Consider the following 20,774-nt stretch of genomic DNA (forward strand, 5'->3'; position numbering starts at 1 on the left):
TGTTTGTAGAAATCACAACGCAGATAAAACGTTGTGGTTTGAAGCTACGACAACGCTTTCTCCGTGTAAAAAAGTGTTGTGCTTGGCAGATGTTGCTTAAAAAATCATTGTGCGCGCTACCAATAAAAAACGTTTTTTAAATTTAAATTTCTATATAAATAACAATATTAAAATACATGAAATTACAAATCTGTGGCAAAATATTCTCATAAAAAAGTATAGAGTCATTGTGCTGCAACATATTGAAATTGCAAGGTATCAACAAGCATTTAACGCTAGCTATCTCCACAAAGATGGTGCTGCAACATTGAAAGAAAATTGTTCCTAACAATGCAATTTTTCTGAATGCGATCACAGTTAGCGACGATCTCCGCCACCAGTAAGAACCAGACGATCTCCGCCACCAGTAAAAACCAGACTTCTGAAATACAACATTAGATAACACATGTTAAATATAACATCATATCAAACCATATAAATCTAACCATAAATTTATAAATGACAACATAGTGGAAGCATATCAAACATCATGAAACAGAAAATAGACTAACCACCATTTGACGTTAGATTTCACACCCAATGAGATAACATCGACACAATCGTAAAGTAACCACCGTTTGGCATTAGATTTCATTCGATCTTCTGTGTTTGTATAAAGATTAAACTACTGTCGATTGATATTTTTTTTCTTCTACCATGGTAAAAGCTTAATGCATTTTGATGATCTTCACCATATATCCTACAAGCAAGAAAGCTCAAAAGGAATTGGCAACAAGAATTGCCTGTCTGCAGCGTGCCTTAGCCTGTTGAATCCTCTCATTCAACATTATTGGACCCTTTAGTCAATCATGAAACAGAAAATAGACTAACAAATGTAAACCTCATAACATGGGCTGCTTTCATTTTTATTATTGGGAATATTATTGGACCCTTTAGTCAATCATGACCAAGAACAAGAAGAAAATCAATGATGATTCAAAAGATAAGATAAGCCTGCTGCAGGCCTCGCCTACTGTCTGGAACATTAATTATATCATGCATGCGCAGCAACTAATTATATGAATTTTTACTTAATCGATCAAATGGATAGCAGGGATTCTTGCTAATAGAACTGTTATGGCAGTCAAGCAGTTGGAGGGGATCGAGCAAGGCGAGAAACAGTTCAGAATGGAGGTGGCGACGATCAGTAGCACCCACCAGTTGAATCTGATGAGATTGATAGGATTCTGATCAGAAGGGAGGCATAGGCTATTAGTATATGAGTTTATGAGAAACAGTTCTTTAGAAAAGTTTCTATTCACCTCTGAGGAGCAATCTGGGAAGCATTTGAATTGGGAGTATAGGTATAATATCGCACTAGGAACCGCTAAGGGAATCACAGACGCAAAGGAAAAAGAAGCATGAAAATATGTAAACAACACACATTCGAACCAGTTTCAGAAGGCCTTGCCTACTGTCTGCTTGAAAAAAAAATATGGACAGTAGTTGCATGTTCCCAAACCACCAAATTCACGCATGTACTCCATGCACTCGAGGCTTTAATTAATTCAATGCATCCATGCATTATGATAGCTGTTGCATTATTCAAGACACAAAATACATGTGCATACCTATTCATAAACGTGCTCTTGTATACATTCTGTCAACTCTGAAAGCACCTCTTTAATTTCTTCTAACGAGTACTCACCTTTTGAGAACTGTCACATATATTATGTTAATAAAAAATCATATAACAATAACTTTGCAAATTTAAAACAATTTAGTTGTAATTATTTGAGTTAAGAAAGATTACTATTGATCGTAGTGAAACGTTCTCGATATTCTCAACTTCTTGAATAATTTGTCTCATATATCTCATCACATAAAGACCACATTGTTTTGCATCTGGCTGCCGAGGACCCTATGGTAGTAGAGAAAAATTTTTGGTGACAAATTTAGATATTTAAACATAATATATTAAACATAAATTATGCATACCTGTACTACTACCCACATAGCATTCTTTCTACCCTTCCTTCCTTTATTTGAGTTAAACAATCGCAAGGCCCTTCAATATACTTGATATATGAGTTTTTGTATGAGTGAAATAAATATTTGATAAAAATAAATAAATATAAACTCACATATCCACTACATATTTCCAATCATCATCACGAATGCGGTGACTTAAGGAATCCAACACATAAATAACATCCTTGTATGGTTGAATAACAGTGAAAATCCAATGATAGCTACGCAAAAAAAACATAATTAGTGCTTCTAATTCAATAAATAATCGAAATAAAGCAACCAAATTGATATTTAAATTTTTACTTACCCGATATTACATGGCGCCAAAACTAGTTGATCAACCGATGCACCACTCAGTCTATCTGCTAAAGCACTCGCCCTTTGGTTCAACCTTTCAAGCTTACTCTTTTTGTCGTGTGTAGTTTCTCCCATATCCGAGATTCTGTGTGGATTCACAAATCTGAATTTTCCTTCCTTGTTATCTTCCAACATTTTTTTTGTAAAGATACCTTTCATTGTAAATATAATAAAATAAAAATGAATGTAAGCAAAAATATGAAGTTGATGTATTACTTAGCTTAAAACCCAAAAAACTTACCATATATAGGCAATTACACAATTTCCTGATATTGGCCCAACATGATACAAACCATCAATGTCCTCACAGTGCAAAAGAATTACACAATCATCATCGAACACCTCACGATCTAAACGCAGTGATATAAATCTTCCTTCACCCAAAGCATGCTTGTTATAACAATACATCATATGTAGTGACAGTGGGACAGAAGGTGACACAACATGTTTCTCTTTGGGTGGTGCCAAATCCTTCTTTCGAGGCTTCTATTAATTGTAAATACATACAAGTTAGATAGGTTGAATAATGAATAAAGTTGCAATATCACATATACCTTATCTTGCTCCACTATCAAGTGTTGTGGCCAAGCCACATGGGTTCCAAGAGCATCGCCCACAACTTCACATTCATTTGCAATAGGAAATGGCAAAGGCGCTGATTTATCAACTACTACATCAATAGAGACTCGGTAGCAATTCTTTGGTAATGGAACCCCATGAAGCAACTTTTGAGGATCAACACAAATAATTGTACCATAAGCAACAATATTTGTGCTAGATTCCAAAGTTAATGCAGCTGATTTACCCTAAAAAAGACAAATAGACATGTCAATAAGTTTTATTACATCTATTTAATATGACTCAAACTATTATCATACCTGTAAAGCATCGGCTTTGCTCAAAATCAGCACGTCTTCATAATCATTGTCTTCCATCTTGGCTTGGTTAACTTGATTTTTCACTGAGCAACTGCCTTTGTCATCCATTAAAAGGTTGCGTGCACCCATGTTATGCATCATTTCCTCAAGTCTTTGTAAGCGTGCACCTTGTTCTGAAATTATTCTATTTGCTTCCATCAACTTCCTTTCATGCTCCACGAGTACATCTGTGGGAACTCCACTGCTCTTCAATGTTCTGCCAGCATTGAAATATAAGGTTGGAGTGACATGACCTCCAATCCCCCTCACACGCCCATCATATTCTTTGGTCTCAAGTGCTTTTGTAAGGATATCCTCTTTTGTCCCTTCAATTCTCAGCACACCATCTCTTTTTTGTTGGATATAATCATCCTGTCATGCAAATTAAAAGAATAATTACTAAAACAATTGTCATTTCAAAAAACATGCTGATTTTCTAAAATGTGAATTCACTTACAATCTTTTGTACTTTTTGCGTCAAATCCTCCCCTTCAAAGTCTCCTGCTTTGTTGGCTCGTCCTTTCTTCCACATAATAGCCCTGTTAATGTCATCATCGTCACCTAATTCAGCCGCCTACAAGGAAGAAAAATACAATAACACATGTGAATAAATTGTATGTGAATAATTTGGATGGTTTGTAAAGAAATACTTACTATTTCAGACGCAAATCGTGCATATCCCTTGCGTGAAAGCCGATGAGGATATATGTTTTGTTTTCTTCTATCTTTTTGTTGCTCACTTAGTTTCTAGTCATTTCAAATATGCGACAAGTCAAATTTGAATAATAGTTAAAGAATGACTTTTGGTTGATTATGTACAAATTATAAAATAATAAAGAATCTTACAATGAAGTCTCCAGACATACGACTGATGACAAACGCACTCCAATCATCTTTTGGTATATCATGACCAGCAGGTGGCTCATACAACTCCTCAGGTTTATCAAGCTTGCCTAAAATAAACGTCTGCGTAAGATGGGCTTTGTATTGACGCCACTTACTGCTTGCTGATCTCAAACAACCCTTCTTCCACTTTGCGTCAACATTATATGACAACTACAAATAACAAAAGCGAGAATACATTAGAAATTAATAACATAATAATATTAAATATATCCTATATTTTAATACATGATAAATTACTTACATTAACCGAATCCCATATCAATTCTTTAACATCTATTGGAACTTGCTTCCATGTCTTGTAAGAAATCTTGACCTTTTCCCGTGCAACCATGCCAATGTAACTCTGCATTCCAATAGCAGCTTCTCCAACTGGCTGTCCCAGTTTGTTGAATGCAACATCCTTTTTAATTCCTTTAACTCTTTGTATTGCAAGACTATCCATTTTTGTGCGACCTCTAGGAGTTCTAGTGGTGTCGGTGTCAGCAGAATCCAACCCAGTGTTACCACACCAACTCTCTCTAGTGGTAGCATATTCTACTTTTTCTTTACCCTTGCCCAACTTTGCGTCTGAAATAGTGGCAGCATATTCTAATTTCTCTTTACCCTTTCACATTTTTGCTTCTTTCACTAATATTTATTGTTTGCAATTGTAGAGGGCAGAACCAACTTCACTAATCTGATTCTGCAAAAAATTTAATCTGCCATTAGCAAAGTGAGTGATTCTAACAAAATGTTTTAACAAGACTAAAGTTAATAGAATCTATGAGACGAATGGCACATAACAGATAGATTTAACATCAATATAAGATGAAAAAGTTCAGCACAAAACTACAGAGATAAGCCATTCACAAAAATATACACTAAATGTATAGCAGTAATATAAATGAAAGCATGCATGCACGCAGCTGAACAAAATTTAATCTTGTTTTTTAGTTTGAATTGTACCCGTCGGTTTGCTATACTATATTTTGTTATTTATTATTGGCATACCTAGATATCAATCAATACAAGCATATTTAAATTTAATTTGTTAAACTTTATTCAATATTTCACAGACACGCAAAATGTGTGAGTTTGAAGGTAGTGTTATACAAATGTTAAATCTCTTATATTAAAACTACAGAGATAAGCTGGGACATTTCCCTGCTCAACTTATCTCCACTCAACTGTCATCGATCCATGCAATATACAAAGTATTACTGTGGGGCCTTGCCAATCATCTAAGGGCTTGTCCCGAAGGATATATGGATATCCACATTAAAAGAAAAAAACCAAAATTACATTAATTTAGGGAAAACCAACGAGTATGCAACATTACTGATATAAACTACAGAGATAAGCCATTCACAAAAATAAAGATACTCACAGATGAATACACTATCCCTATGAGCTCAAGAAAACCTGGGAGTAAAGGAACTTTGTCGATGGCCTGTTTTCAAATCAAAGACAGTGGACATAAATTAAAGATGAATTAAACCGTTAAATCAATTAAAATATATAGAAATACAAGCACTGATAAGTATTCGCTAGTTCAAACCAGATTTAGCCCCAAAAAAGCAAAAAAAACTTTGAAACAGCAGACGCTAATCAAGAACTGCTTTGCTTTGTTGGGCAGCTTTATATTTGTTCTCCAACAGCTTTTCAGAAGCCAAAACCTACAGCAAATACAAGCACTGATAAGTATTCGCTAGTTGTCGAACTCTTTCCTGTAAACTTTTAGTTGCATTATGTAATCACAAATAAATGCATTGTCTAGAAATAAGAAAGAAATATAGGCAACAACAAAAAATAAGAACAATTCATGTAAGATAGAAGTACTCTCAATATCCAAGAACTACTAATTTGCCATTGTTCGATTACTGAATGTCAAAAAATATCTGATCATTACTAACAATGTCAAACAAGCATCTTCAAAGCGTAAATAACATCTCAATGTAAATTTTTTACAAACTCATCTCAAATGTGAAACTTAAGTACTTAATTATTTTCAACCCAAATCCCATCACAGTCTTCACGAATGCATGGTTCATTGTCATCTGCAACATCAACATCCATTGGTGCTAACCCTCTGCTAGAAGACTGATAATGCATTGCAGTTTCTTCCAACTCTTCACCCTTTGTGTATTCAAAGTACTCCCTACTTGGAGTCGCAAGTACAACACTCCATAAAGGATCTTCAGGAGCTTCAATGTAAAAAACTTGCTTCACTTGGCTCGCTAAAATAAATGAATCAGATTTGTATCCAATTCTATGGAGGTTGACCAACGTGAATCCAAGATCATCTATCTTGATACCATTACTATTCTCCACCCAATTACATTTAAACATCGTAATTTGAAATTTGTGGTAATCAACCACCCATATTTCTTGTATTACTCCATAAAAAACCATATCTGACACGATAGGATGTTTATCCTTTGCACTAGAAACTTGCATTGTCTTTGCAACTAAGCTGACTCCGGAGTTTTGAACAACTCGCATATCATCACGCTCTCTTGTAGCATAAGTAACCCCATCAATCAAATAACTAGAGTACTTTAAGACTTGCTTGGAAGGTCCACGCGCCATCCACTTTAATCTTTCGGATACTTGATAAGTGGAATGATCATCAATACGTGCAACCTATATTATTTATGTGATAACTTATTATTTATGCACAGTCATGATAATAAATGTACGCCAATTGTGATAATAAATGAACTCACACGATCAAGCAACCAGGTACTAAACGTTCGGTTATGCTCATCCTGTAACCACCTCTTGGACTTAGCCCTTTGTGGAAATCTTGCATTCAAATATGCCATGTGTTCCCTATTCAAATTATTATTACGAGTAATCAAACATGTAGATTTAAGAAAACTTAATGAACATATTAGTAAGTGGAAGAAATTACTCAATATAGCGATCAGTGTCAACATCATTTTCCAATACATAACGATGTGCTTGTTGCAACTCATCCTCAACAATGGATTGCACAATTGCAGCCGACAAAGGTTTAGTAAGTTCTATTTGTCGATGACTTGTAGGGATCCAAATTGTGTGCAAACTACCAAGATAGTCTGAGAAAAATTCAACCGCCTCTTCAGCAATATAACATTCAGCCATGCAACCTTCCGGTCTATTGCGATTTCGCACATAACCTTTCAAAATCTTCATGTATATTTCAAAGGGATACATGTACCTATACCAAACTGGGCCACATAATTTCACCTCTCGCACAAGATGAACTGTTAAATGAATCATTATGTCAAAAAACAAAGGTGGAAAATACTTTTCAAGTAAACACAATATGATCACAATCTCTCTCTGCAGCTCATCCAACTTTGAGGGATCCATCACTTTATTACATAGCTCATTGAAGAAGAAGCACAAACGAGTGATAGAGTCTCTGACATGTTTGGGCAAGACACCACGTATGGCCACTGGAAGTAATTGCTGCATTAAAGTGTGGTAGTCGTGTGACTTAAGGCCAACAAGTTTCAAGTCCTTCATTGAAACAAAGTTTTTAACGTTGGATGAGTAACATGTAGGTAATTGCATTCCACACAAAGAATTCAAAATCTTTCTTTTCTCATCTTTTGTAAGTGTATAACATGCTGCTGGCAGAAAAGATTTCTTCTCCCCCATCACTGGAGCCAAATCTGTCCTCAAATTCATTTCAGCAAGGTCTAATCTAGCTGCAATTCCATCCTTTGTTTTTCCCGGAATGTCAAGCAACGTACCGAGAAGACTTTCACAGACGTTCTTTTCTATATGCATCACATCAAGAACATGTCTAACATATAGATGTTTCCAATACTCAAGTTCAAAGAAAATTGATTTCTTTTTGAAGGATGGTTTTACATCATCTTTCGTGGACTGAATCTTCTTTCTCATTTTTCCCCAATGACAATGAATTCCATCGACTTTTTTTAACACTTCATCGCCACTCAATGGTTTGGGTGCAGGGTTGAACTCTTGGTACCCATTAAATGCCTTTCTTTGCCTTCGATAAGGATGATTTGCAGGTAGAAACCTTCTATGGCCTGTGTACGACATTTTCCTGCTATGTTTCAACCTTGTTGAATATGTTTCTTCACCACAAATCGGACATGCGTGATATCATTTCACAATACATCCTGACATGTTTCCATATGCAGGAAAGTCATTGATGGTCCACAGCAAGACAGCTCTGAGCGAGAAGGTTTCTTGTCTATATGCATCATATGCTTCAACACCTGTATCCCATAGGAATTTCAAGTCATCGATTAGAGGTGCTAAGTAAACATCGATATCATTTCCTGGTTGTTTGGGACCAGAAATCAACATTGTGAGCATCATAAATTTTCTCTTCATACACAACCACGGGGGAAGATTGTAAGTGATCATTAAAACTGGCCAACAACTATATGTAGAACTCATCATACCATGGGGATTGATCCCGTCAGCTGAAATGGACAATCTAAGATTTCTTGAATCAGCAGCAAAATTTGGCCACTTGTGATCTACTAATTTCCAAGAAGGTGCATCAGCTGGATGGCGTAAGTATCCGTCATTAAGTCTTTTATCAGCATGCCAAGTCAGCTCCTTGGAAAACTCCTTATTCCGAAACATTCGTACAAATCTCGGAATTGGAGGGAAGTACCATAGAACCTTCGCAGGAACTCCTTCCTTTATCGTATCTTTTTGGCCCATCTTCCACCTTGACATCCCACAAGTAGGACAACTGTTCATATCCTCATACTCCTTCCGGTATAAGATGCAATCATTAGGGCAAGCATGGATTTTCTCATAAGTAATCCCTAATGCACACAAGCTTTTCTTTGCATCGTAGAAAGATAAAGGCAATTCGTTGTCATCTGGAAGCATTTCTCCTAACAAATTGAGTAGGTCGGTGCAACTTTTGTCACTCCAACTATATTTGGCTTTCAAGTTGAATAATTTTACAACTGCAGATAACCTTGTAAATTTACTGCATCCAGGATATAAAGGTTTCTCAGCATCTTCAAGTAGATTTTTGAATGTGGTTGGATTCTCAGCATAACTATCAAATGCAGCATGTACCATATCTATTGGTTCCTCGGCGTCAAACTTTGGTACATCTTACCTTTCTTGATCACGATCATTATTTGAGTTCTTCATCGCAGACCTTTAACCATGCCATATCCAAGTATGATATGTCAAATCTATACCATTAGAATACATGTGTGCCCTTATAGTCTCTACCTTTTTCTTCTTCAGATTACCACATTTTGTACATGGACAAGATATTGCTTCCCGATCCTCGACATTTTTTATTGCAAATTTCAAGAAATACTCTACTCCATGCTCATATTCCCTTGATAACCGAGACTTTGACATCCATTCTTTGTCCATTCTTTTAGTAAGTAACACTATAGAGAATAAAAGATATAATGTTAATATGTATATTTTCAAGCTGATGATAACCAAGACTTTGGCATCCATTCTTTGTCAATTTCAGGGGACGCAAAGCACATCATTGGCAATTTCAGGGAACTTCTTAAAGAGCTTTAGTATTTTTTGATTCTGATTTTTATACATATCATTGGCAATTTCAGGGAACGCAAAACAAATAATCCATCTTCTGTTTCACCAATTGAGCAGCATATTCATTTAAATAGAAAACAAATAATTACATAGGTTAGCCAAACATTAACTAGAATATCCATCAGCTGGAGTTGGTAGTAATTTGGTGAGAAAAATGAGGTATAACTCAAAGATCATCACCAAAAAAAAAACAAAAAGGCTGTTATGCCAATTTAAAACAGTTGCCTTGCATGTTCAGGCATAATATATTCTACGGTTTTTATCATGTCAGCATGAACCAGAAAATAAATAAGCATCCACATTTAAACTACAAAATAAAGAATTAAAAAATAATTTTAATAGTCAGCTTAATGGTCAGCAACAAGATAAAGCAGTTCATAGAGTTGGCTACAGAATCGCCAAATATTGGAAGAAATAAAATGTCTAAACAGAATTTCTAATTGATTTCTAATGATGCTCCTTAAAATTTTAATCTCCATATGGAAATAAGAAACAGGACAATGGGAAATTAAGCGTGCTTCCTCAAAAGCAAAAACTCATATATCAAGTATATTGAAGGGCCTTGCGATTGTTTAATCAAACCCACGACATTAATTTAATCATCAAATTGATTTCTAATGATGCACCTTTAAATTTTAATCTCCATATGGAAATAAGAAACAGGACAATGGGAAATTAAGCGTGCTTCCTCAAAAGCAAAACAAGCATACCTGCTGGCCTCTATCAATGGAAGATGATCATTGTGTGGTTTTTCTATCACATTTTGTACCTGGAAATCCATAAATCATTGCATCATTATCATCTGTTGTACAAGTTTTCCTAGACCATCTTTCTAGGCACATAAACTCATGAAAGGGTGAAGAATCTGAGACATATGAAGGCATCTTAGAGCAGTAGATTGATATTTTGCATAGTGGGAACATATATTTTAAACAAAAATGTATATGAAACTTTAGCTACAGCAAACCTTGTGGTTTTGATAATTCCAATGACAATCAATCCTCAATTCTTACCAAAGAAAATGCAGATTCAGTAACTCTTGACTTTCTGGGGGTTGCTTTTTCAAATTCTGCGGCAATATGACAGTGAGCAGCTCTGGTTTTTTAGCACGAAGAGCTCCTCTGATTACGGCAATATTAGTACATGAAGCTCCTGATGTATAAATATGATTTTTCTGCAGAAAAAGAATATGGTTTTGAGACAAGAATTCATACAGAAAATCATGGATATAAATGAGTGGACATCATAAAGAAAAAGAATCAACAGTTAAAGTGATAAGTCAGATTGAAAAATTCCAAAAAGAAGTCACATTTATGTTTTCAATTTAAATAATTTATTTAAGGTGACTTATTTGAGGAAACTAAGGTATGTCGTTGAAATGAGATAGGATCAGGTGAAGGAGGATTTCAAGAGAGATCGGTAGGAGTTGATGTTCTTGTGAAGATTATTGTGCAGATTTTAGTCGATAATTTGGATTTCGTGTCGTTTAGAGATTGTGAAGAGGCTTTTGGCGTTCTTCATCAGTTCTGTTGTCGGAAGAAGATGAAAGAATTCCCCAGCTTCTAACGAAACCCAAATGCATGAAATCTATGGCGATCATGCTTCAAATGGGCAGCGAGGAAGCAAGATTCTGCGTGATTTTGACGTTTCAGAAGCTGGGAAGAGCTGAATATGAATGAAATTACGTAGTACAGGATCAGGGGTTGACTTTTTCAAGTCACTGTTAAGAGATTTTATCGGACGAGAACTGTACAACAACAAATCCTTGTGCTCTGAAAGTGCTGCTTCAAGTGTTGGAAACTTCGAAAAAATCTTAGTTGAAAGCCATAAAATCTGGAGCAGTATGCACACTGATCGAGCTTCTCCCAGATTCAAGCCGATCAAAGTGCGATAAAATCATTAGGACCTCTCATATAACATCAAGTAAAAAGTGATTTTTATTGACAATGAAAATCAAAGTTTTATCAATTTCAACACCTATATCTTAGGACAACCACTTTTCTATCGGATTTATGAGTTCTAAACATAAATTATACAAGACATAGACATGTTTTAACAAGTTCAACAGCTTGTGATACATAGGGTAGCATAGACTAATCCCCAAAATAACTTAGCATCGTAAAATGCAAGTTCAATCATATCTGATCATAAATTGGGATATGCCAATATGTAATACACTCATACCAAAGATGAAGTATATTAACCAATCTGAAAGGTTATACGATCATATTATTATTCATAATATCATCCCAATTGGTGAAGATTAAAACTGAAAGAAAACAAGTTATTTCACAGCTCATAAATCACAAGATATTCATGCATCATTCAGATGAAGAACTCCAGTAATTACATTTACTACACAACATCACAAGTACAAATCCTTATGTAAATCACCAACCTAACCAAGAAGTGGAGTACTTTCCAAACTCTGTCGCTACTCTGCTATGGCATGGCTTTCTAATCCATTCACATTTACCACGAAATTGGCAGGAAGGGAATCAAAAAAATCTAGAGAATACTGCGAGGCCTCAAATCTATGTCGTTGGAATCATTTTCCTCTGCCCAGCTTGAGTTTCCCCTTCCTATTGGCAATTAAAGATCGACCTGAAAAAATAATGCCAGAGATCCTTAAAAGATTCCATAAAAGAACAGAAAAGTGGAAATGAAAAAAATTAAAAACACAAGCTTCCGCATACTTTGAGGAAACCATGAAAATGCGACAAGAGTAAAATTCTCAAACAGATAGAAGGCATTCTACTCACCAAATTCTTGCCAGCACTTGCGTAGGATTCGCGACTCTTGGAGGTGAGTCCATTGTGGGTATACGCATATAAACCCAAGTTGGAAGGAAATTAGCTAGGTTGTTCCCTCAAGAAATAAAAGAAGCCGATGAAATCGATTGCAAATTTAGAGCTCCTGGAGAAGGCTTGTCGGAGATCACTTCAAAATTCGTCTAAGAATCGAGCAAAAATTGACATGGGATTTTCAATTGAAAGAGAGAAAAGGAGAAAGGCTAGGGATCAGACGTGAGAAGAGAAGGAATCGGGAAGCTTTTGATTTGGGGATCGGATCTGGTTAATATGATTTATTTAATGATTTATTTTAAATAAAAATAATACATTTTCTACAACACTATTTAAAAAGGGTTGTTATACATGAAAAAAAAACGCTAATAGACAACGCTTTTAAAAGCGTTGTCTTTGACCCCAAAAAAATGCTATTCCACAATGCTTTGTAAATAAAGCGTTGTCTTTCTTAAATAAAAAACATATAACGACAACGCTTTTAGTAAAAAGCGTTGTCTTTCAAAAAATTACAACACTTTTCACTAAAAGCGTTGTCTTTTAGGGGTTGTGTTTGTGCATTTTTCTTGTAGTGATATTACATGAATTATATGTTATGTCTATTTTACTGGGAATTGTATTCTCACCGGAGTTATCGGATTGTTGTCTTGTTTTTATGTGTACTTGGCAACATGTGGGGCAGGTTCGAGTTAGAGACAACATGACTAGACTGAGATTGTGATGATTGAAGTGAGGGCTTGGTTTAGAAGTCAAACCTTGTATTCGAACTCATTTAGGTTGTATTTTTAATTGTAGAATTTAGAATTGATGCATGTTCTACTAGATTGATTATTGTACAACCTTAGAACTATCATGTATTGGATTTATGCATGTTGTATGTTGAGATTTGAGTATTGGAGTTGATGTTGGATTGCATGAACTGCTATCTGTTTTTTTATTTTTCAGAAAAATAGAAGGGCATGGACCCCATGTCTTGGTCCAGGTGAGGGTCCGTGTACCTTCGCATTTTTACATGTTCTAGATTTGTTCATGCATGAACCCCATGCCTTGGTCCGTGCATGAGTCCATGTGGTTTCGTTCGAAGACAATAACTTGAAGATTTTGAAATGATGGGCACGGAACCGGGCACAGAGAGTTCACGGAGTCCGTGCATTTTTTATTCAGAAGTTGGGTTTTGTGCAGATTAATGCACGAACCCGGGCACAGAGGGTGCACGGGGTCCATGCATGCCCTTTAAAAAAAAATTTCTTGACCTTTCGGTCCGGACTTTTTGTTGATTATTAAATGATTTATTATGTTTAGATGATTAGAATCCGGGTCCTCACATCTTTGTTGGACTCGATGATCACCGTTCTTTTTGCATCACTCCTTTGGTATTGATCAAAGTTCTCTTCTCCATACTTGCTTGGTTGGATAGTTTTCTCCAAGTTAGGCTAGTTCGTTGATGATTTGAGTAAGCCTCCGGAACTTGGTATCAATATCTCGAAGGTTTCGTATTTGAGTTGTAGAAGATCAATCTTTGTTTCTTTGACTTGATTTGTTCCTTTGTGGAAATCTCCAATTTGTCCCATATTTATTTTTTCGAGGAGAACATTGATATTTGGTTGTACTCGTTCATATCTAAGGCACAATGCAGAATATTCATAGCTTTAGCATTTTGTGAAATTAATTGCATATCCTCTTTGGAAAATTCATCAATTCCTTTTGGAATTTCCTTGTCATCCATTATTTTCATAGGGATGCAAGGACCTTTCATCGTCACTTTCCATAGATCATAGTCTACGGATTGGATATATATAGACATTCTATTTTTCCAATACCCGTAGTTTATGCCATTAAAAATAGAATAATGATTGGTTGATTGTACTTGAGCATAATCATTCGCTAGATTGACCATAGAAACTTTTGAAAAATAAAAAACAAAAGTGGGATCTGATACAACTTGTTAGAACCTAATGGAGGGGGGTGGGGAAGGGATTTAGGTTCTATTGGTCTCTTTAGAAATTTAAAATGATTTTGCAAAAACGCAAGCGGAAGACCTAGGGACAATCAAAGATAAATGCAGTAGTAAATAAAGTAAATGACTGAAAGTAAATAAATCAGTAAATAAGAGAGGATATGTTTATGGAAGTTCGACGATAAATCGTCTAAGTATCTCCTTCTTGTTTAAGGTCGACCAAGGTATCACTATCAATTCGTCTTGGCCTTGATGGCTCCAAGTTAGCCGATACAACAACAAAAACATGATCACCGCATATTCTTGGCCTTAAGGGCTCCAAGGATAGCCACAGATACAACTTGATAAACTTGGCCTTAAGTGATCCAAGGATAGCCTCACAACAACTTGACAAACTTGGCTTCACACTCAGGTATACATGATATTTTTTTTCAAACACCACACAAATAAGCCTGTACACAAATATATTTGAGGGACATGAAATAAATTCTTAGAAGGCTCAAAAGAATGCTCAAGAGATGTTTGATTTCTGAGTTGACGATTCCAAATGCCTCTCGAATGGAATATTTATAGTGTTGAAATCGGCAGGGATCGGAGCGTCCGTTCATGGCTTCGGAGCGTCAGAACTGTGCGCACCAAAATAAATTCAAATTCAAATATGACGGCCTTCGGAGCATTCAAACTCTCTTTAGATCGTCCGAACGCCTGAGTTAAATGTTGTGTCGAGCTAATTTTCTTCGAACAAATCTCTGACAGTCGCTACAAGATCTAATCGTTCAAACTCGACTTTGGAATATCCGAACGACACCATCTTTGCCTCCGAACGCCCTTTTGAAGAATATAATAATGATATAAAATCATCGGATCATCCGAACACCATTGGATCATTCGAACGTCATAGCTTCGCACCTTCCGAACCAACTTCCGAAGAATTAAAATATTCAAGAAAATGATCGGATCGTTCGAACTCTAACTTCGCAGCATCTAAACTAACTTCCGATCAATTAAATAATGGTGAAAATACATTGGACCATCCGAAATCTAAAACGGATCATCCGAAGTCTGTAATTCGAAAATAATAGCTTCAATTTTTTTCTTCTATTTTAATCAATCAACTTCGATCTTCGAGACTTTAATATTTTTCTAACAAGAAAAAATACTATCTGCAATTTTCTTACTTTAAATCATTAGTAACAATTAACCTAGTTTTGTAATCATCAAAACATAACTTTTGAGACTTGTTATAGCATTAAAAACATTAATCTCACAACACGAGATTTGTATGCATTTAAGGATTAACAAAATTAGGGTTATACCTTGGTTGCCTTTTGGAGAGATGAGCCATCACCGGATCAAGATGCACTTGATTTATAATAGAGGAGAAGGAAAGTTGAGATGAAAGTTGGATGCTTGTGAGGGCTAGAGAAGAAGATTTTGGTGGAGTTATGAAGTAGGAGGGCTTGTGATGTGTAGATGGCATGAGTTGTCCTTGTGGGAGAGAAAGCAGACTCCTGGATGTGATTTGAGAGCACGAGGGAGAGAGGGAGATTTATGAGTTCAGGCGAGAGAGGCGCAGATACCGAATTAGAGCCCTAGCATGTATTTTAAGATCACATAGGCGTAGGAGCGCTGATAGAGTAGCGCAGGGGCGCAAGTGTTTTTGCGCAGATGCACGGTGCTCGCTTCTTGCCGACGAGTTTATTAGTGTGAGAGTGGCGCAAGTGCACAAAGAAAACGTCGCAGGAGCGCGACAATTGGAGCAGGGTCACGAGTGTTTCCATGCAGGTGCACCGAGCATGCTGGTTTGTGTAGTTTACGAGTGTGACAGTGGCACAGGGGTGACCTTTTTCTGCGCCGATTCACCTAGCATGCTGACTTTTGATGCCAAAACTCGTACCTGCACAAAAAAAAGTCTTAGGTACAGGATGCATGCTAATTAAATAGAATAAATAATAATAATCATTAATTAATTAAATAAATAAAATAAAGTAAAACATGAAAGTAATTTCTTTGGGTTGCCTCCCAAACAACGCTTAGTTTTAAGTCGTTAGCCGGACTACTGTTGCTGTCTCAACTTGGTGTGCTCAATGGAACGCTCAAAATGTTCCTCTCTTCATTCTCAAAATAGCGCTTCACTTGTTGGCTGTTAACTTGAAAGATTCGGCCATCATTTCATCTCAGTTCAATTGCACCAAATGGATGTACTTTGCCTATAGTGAAAGGTCCAGACCATCTTGATTTCAATTTACCAAGAAATATTCTGAGTCGGGAGTTAAATAAAAGCACTCTTTGTCCCGGTTCGAACTCCCTCCATAGTATCTTTTTATAATTCCATCCTTTTGTTTTCTCTTTGTACATCTTTGCATTTTCATAGACATCACCTCGAAACTCCTCCATCTCACTCAACTGCGATTTTCTCAATTCTCCGAATGCTGCAAGATCAAAAATTAAATTCTTTAATGCCCAAAATGCCTTATGCTCCAGTTCCAGTGGTAGGTCACAAGAATTTCCAAACAAAAATCTGTTGGGAGACATCCCGATGGGAGTCTTGAAAGCAGTCCGATATGCCCAACGCACATCATCTAGCTTGCTGGCCCAATCCTTCCGGTTTGTCTTCACTATTTTTTCTAGATTTTTCTTGATCTCTCGGTTGGATATTTCTGCTTGACCATTGGTCTGAGGGTGATATGCACATGCCACCTTGTGCCTAACACCATATTTGGTCAGTAACGCATTAAAAATCTTATTGCAGAAGTGCGTACCTTCGTCACTGTGTATAGCTCGTGGGGTGCCAAACCTTGTGAAAATATTCTTGTGGACAAATTTAACTACAACCCGAGCATCGTTAGTTTAGGTAGCAATTTCTTCCACCTATTTCTAAACGTAATCCACTGTTATTAGAATATATGAATGACCAAAATAAGTGGGAAAGGAACCCATGAAATCAATGCCCCAAACATCAAAAAGTTCTACTTCCAAAATATTTGTTAGGGGCAACTCATGAAGCCTAGAAATATTACCCGTTTTTTGACAGCGATCGCAAGATTTTACTAAGGTATAGCTATCTTTAAACAAAGTTGGCTAATAAAATCCAGATTAAAGTACCTTAGCTGTAGTTTGTGCCGCTCCGAAATGTCCATCGTATGGTGCAGAATGGTACTGCTCCAAAATTTCTCTCGCTTCTTCATCTCCAATACATCGCCTAATGACCTAATCGGAGCAGTTTTTGTAGACGATTGGATCATCCCAAAAGTAGAATATCACATCACATAGAAATTTTTTCTTTTAATGGCGAGTGAGATCTGGAGGTAACACACCACAAGAGAGATAGTTAGCAAAATCAGCATACCATGGGAATTTAAAATTTACCTCAAAGAGGTGTTCATCTGGGAAAGTCTCTTGGATGAATCCGCCCTCTAATTCTTCTACCAGCTCAAGGCGATATGGATATTCTACTACAAAATTTTCACTCCCTTTCTTGTCTCAGATCTCGAAATCAAACTATTGAAGGAGTAAGATCCATCGGATCAACCAAGGCTTAGAATCTTTTTTAGCAAACAAGTATCGAATTGCTGCATGATCTGTGTAAATTAGCACCTTGGTACCAATGAGGTATGGCCAAAACTTGTCAAACTCAAATACCACCGAAGTGGTTGTATAATTTTGTTGTGCACTGTCAAGTGTTTTACTGGCATATTAAATCGGCCGGAAAATTTTGTCCCTTCGATGGCCTAACATAGCTCCAATTGTGCAATCGCTTGTGTCGCACATTAACTCAAAGGGTTCTTCCCAGTTTCGCACTATCATGATCGGTGTCGAAATCAACACTCCTTTGATCTTGTTAAAAAAGCCTGCAGACATGCATCATCTAATAGAAAAGGTGAGTCCTTTTCTAACAAATTACACAAGAGTTTTGTTATCTTAGAAAAATCTCTAATAAAGCGACTATAAAACCCGACATGTCCAAAAAAACTCCTAATAGCTTTAACGTTCTTTGGTGGTGGAAGTTTCATGATTGCCACCACTTTGGCCCTATCCACTTCAAGATATTTTGCAGACACCTTGTGACCAAGCATGATACCAACTTGTACCATAAAATGACACTTTCCTAGTTTCACACCAAATTCTTGTCAACACATCTCTGCAAAACAAGTGTTAAATTATGCAAGAAATTATCAAAGGAGGAACCAAATACCTGAAAATCATCCATGAATATTTCCATTATGTCCTCCAACATATCTGAAAAGATGGCCATCATACACCGCTGAAAGGTCGCTAGTGCATTGCTAATTCTGAAAGGCATTCTTCTGTAGGCGTATGTACCATATGAGAATATGAATACGGTCTTTTCTTGATCTTCCAGACTAATGACGATTTGATTGTACCCTGAATAATCATCCAAGAAACAATAATAAGGGTAACCGGCTAAACTGTCAAGTATCTGGTCAATGAATGGGAGTGGGAAGTGGTCTTTTCTAGTGGCATTATTAAGTCTCCCGTAGTCGATACAAACTCGTCATCCAGTCACTGTTCTTGTGGAAATAAACTCATTATTTTTATCTTTAACGACCTTCATACCACCTTTCTTCGGCACAACCTGTACTAGAGACAACCATGCACTATCTGAAATAGGATAAATAATTCCAGCATTTAATAGTTTCAAAACCTCCTTCTTTACTACCTCCTTCATTGATGGATTTAATCTCATCTGATGATCAACATATGGTTTATAAGAATATTCCATCAAAATCTCATGCATACAAATCGATGGGCTAATCCCTTTATATCAACAATTGGCCATCCCAATGCAGAATTAAACTAATTTAAAACCCGTAACAATTTATCTTTCTCTACACAAGTAAGGAAAGAAGAAATTATTACCGAATAAGATGATTTCTCACCCAAAAATGAGTAGCTTAGGTGTTCGGGAAGAGCTTTCAGTTCTAGAGTGGGTTCGAGCTCCTCATCTTTTGATGCATGTAACTCGATTTCTTCACGATTTCCTATCTTTTTTTCCTTTGGCAACTCTTCAAGATCTAGTACTTGCTCTCGAAGGTCCCAATCAACTCCATCCATTTCCATGACAGAAGTAGAAATACATCTCTCTAATGTATCCTTGAAATTCATTCCTACATCAAGAGAGTTCACATAAGAATCAAGAATATCAATTCTATGACATGTACTTACTTAATCTTGACATTTGTTGGCCTTGTAGATATTAAACGTGATCGATTCAACACCGACTCTGAGCATTAATTCACCTTATTTTACATCGACCAGTGCACGCCTAGTAGCCAAGAACGTCCTTCCCAAAATCAATAACAAGTTTTTGGCGCCGTTGCCGGGGAGTAAATTTTTATTATTTTTTTTAGTCTTGTTACCAATTAGTCTAGATTTTAATTTAGAGTTTTTTTTCTTTTATTTTAAGTTACTAATTAATTTCTTCTTATTTTTAATTGCAGTCTATGCGACGAAACAATCAAATGCGCCAAATTCCAGCTTGAATGAATTCGAGTTACAACTTCTCAAAATTTAAAATTGATATACCAACTACACACTTGATTAAATATGTTAGAAACATAATAACAAGTTTTGTGATCATCAAAATCAAGATTGCTTGCATTTTCAAACCCAACAATCTCCTCCTTTTTGATGATAACAAAACTTAGATAAAAATATGAACAATGAAACAAAAAATGCAAAGAATGAAAATTATATTTTTATGCAAAGTATTTTTCTTCCTTTTTTGTGAAAATAAAAAAGGTTAAAAAATATGATAAACGATGAGCTCATCCTAAAAGTTTGAAGAAAAAAAGTTTGTAAAAATAGAGGGATAAAACCAATATGCTCTATTGAATTTTTCATCATTGCTCCCCCTTGCTAAAAGCTATTTCATGATTTTAAAAACATGAATGCAATGCACAACAATCAATCTCAACTTGAATTTAGTCAGCAAGCACAACTACTTTGACATATATAACAACCGAACTAATTGATCTGGTCTGATATATGAATTGTAGAGTTTTGAATAGGCTTTCCAACCGTTTTGTATTCTGGTCATTTGGATCACTGAACTATGATATATGTTCGAAACAATTAACTGCGCCAGAATTCCAGTTTGAATAAATTCGAGTTCCAAATTCTGAAAATTCTATCAACTTCACACTTGATTAAATATGTTAGAAACAAATAACAAATTTGTTATCATTAAAATCAAGATTGTTTGTATTTTCAAACCCTACAATGTATGCGCGAGACTAATTGCTAGCTACATAA

General features: G+C 36.0%; 1 protein-coding gene and 1 long non-coding RNA gene across 2 annotated transcripts; both read right to left on the bottom strand.

Annotated features, from left to right (window-relative positions):
- Positions 1 to 1,665: 1,665 nt before the first annotated feature.
- On the bottom strand, positions 1,666 to 2,007 carry LOC140887207 (uncharacterized). The gene is made up of 3 exons (XR_012151764.1): positions 1,978 to 2,007; positions 1,793 to 1,900; positions 1,666 to 1,697 (listed from the first exon to the last, which is right to left on the bottom strand). It is a non-coding gene; the product is annotated as an uncharacterized lncRNA (long non-coding RNA).
- Positions 2,008 to 16,670: 14,663 nt separating this feature from the next.
- LOC140889422 (uncharacterized) lies at positions 16,671 to 18,592 on the bottom strand. Its single transcript, XM_073297135.1, has 2 exons — positions 18,453 to 18,592; positions 16,671 to 17,205 (listed from the first exon to the last, which is right to left on the bottom strand). The coding sequence occupies exons 1-2, from the start codon at positions 18,590 to 18,592 to the stop codon at positions 16,671 to 16,673; spliced, it is 675 nt and encodes a 224-aa protein (XP_073153236.1).
- Between the last annotated feature and the right edge of the window lie 2,182 nt (positions 18,593 to 20,774).

Source organism: Henckelia pumila, chromosome 3 (genome assembly GCF_033568475.1).
Source record: "Henckelia pumila isolate YLH828 chromosome 3, ASM3356847v2, whole genome shotgun sequence".
NCBI classification, from domain to species: Eukaryota; Viridiplantae; Streptophyta; class Magnoliopsida; order Lamiales; family Gesneriaceae; genus Henckelia; species Henckelia pumila.

Coding starts and splice junctions, on each gene's coding strand:
- LOC140889422 (XM_073297135.1), bottom strand. CDS start 18,592: ATGGTACAAGTTGGTATCATGCTTGGTCACAAGGTGTCTGCAAAATAT. Junction 17,206..18,452: donor AGTTTTTTTGGACATGTCGG/GTTTTATAGTCG, acceptor ATATGGTGTTAG/GCACAAGGTGGCATGTGCAT.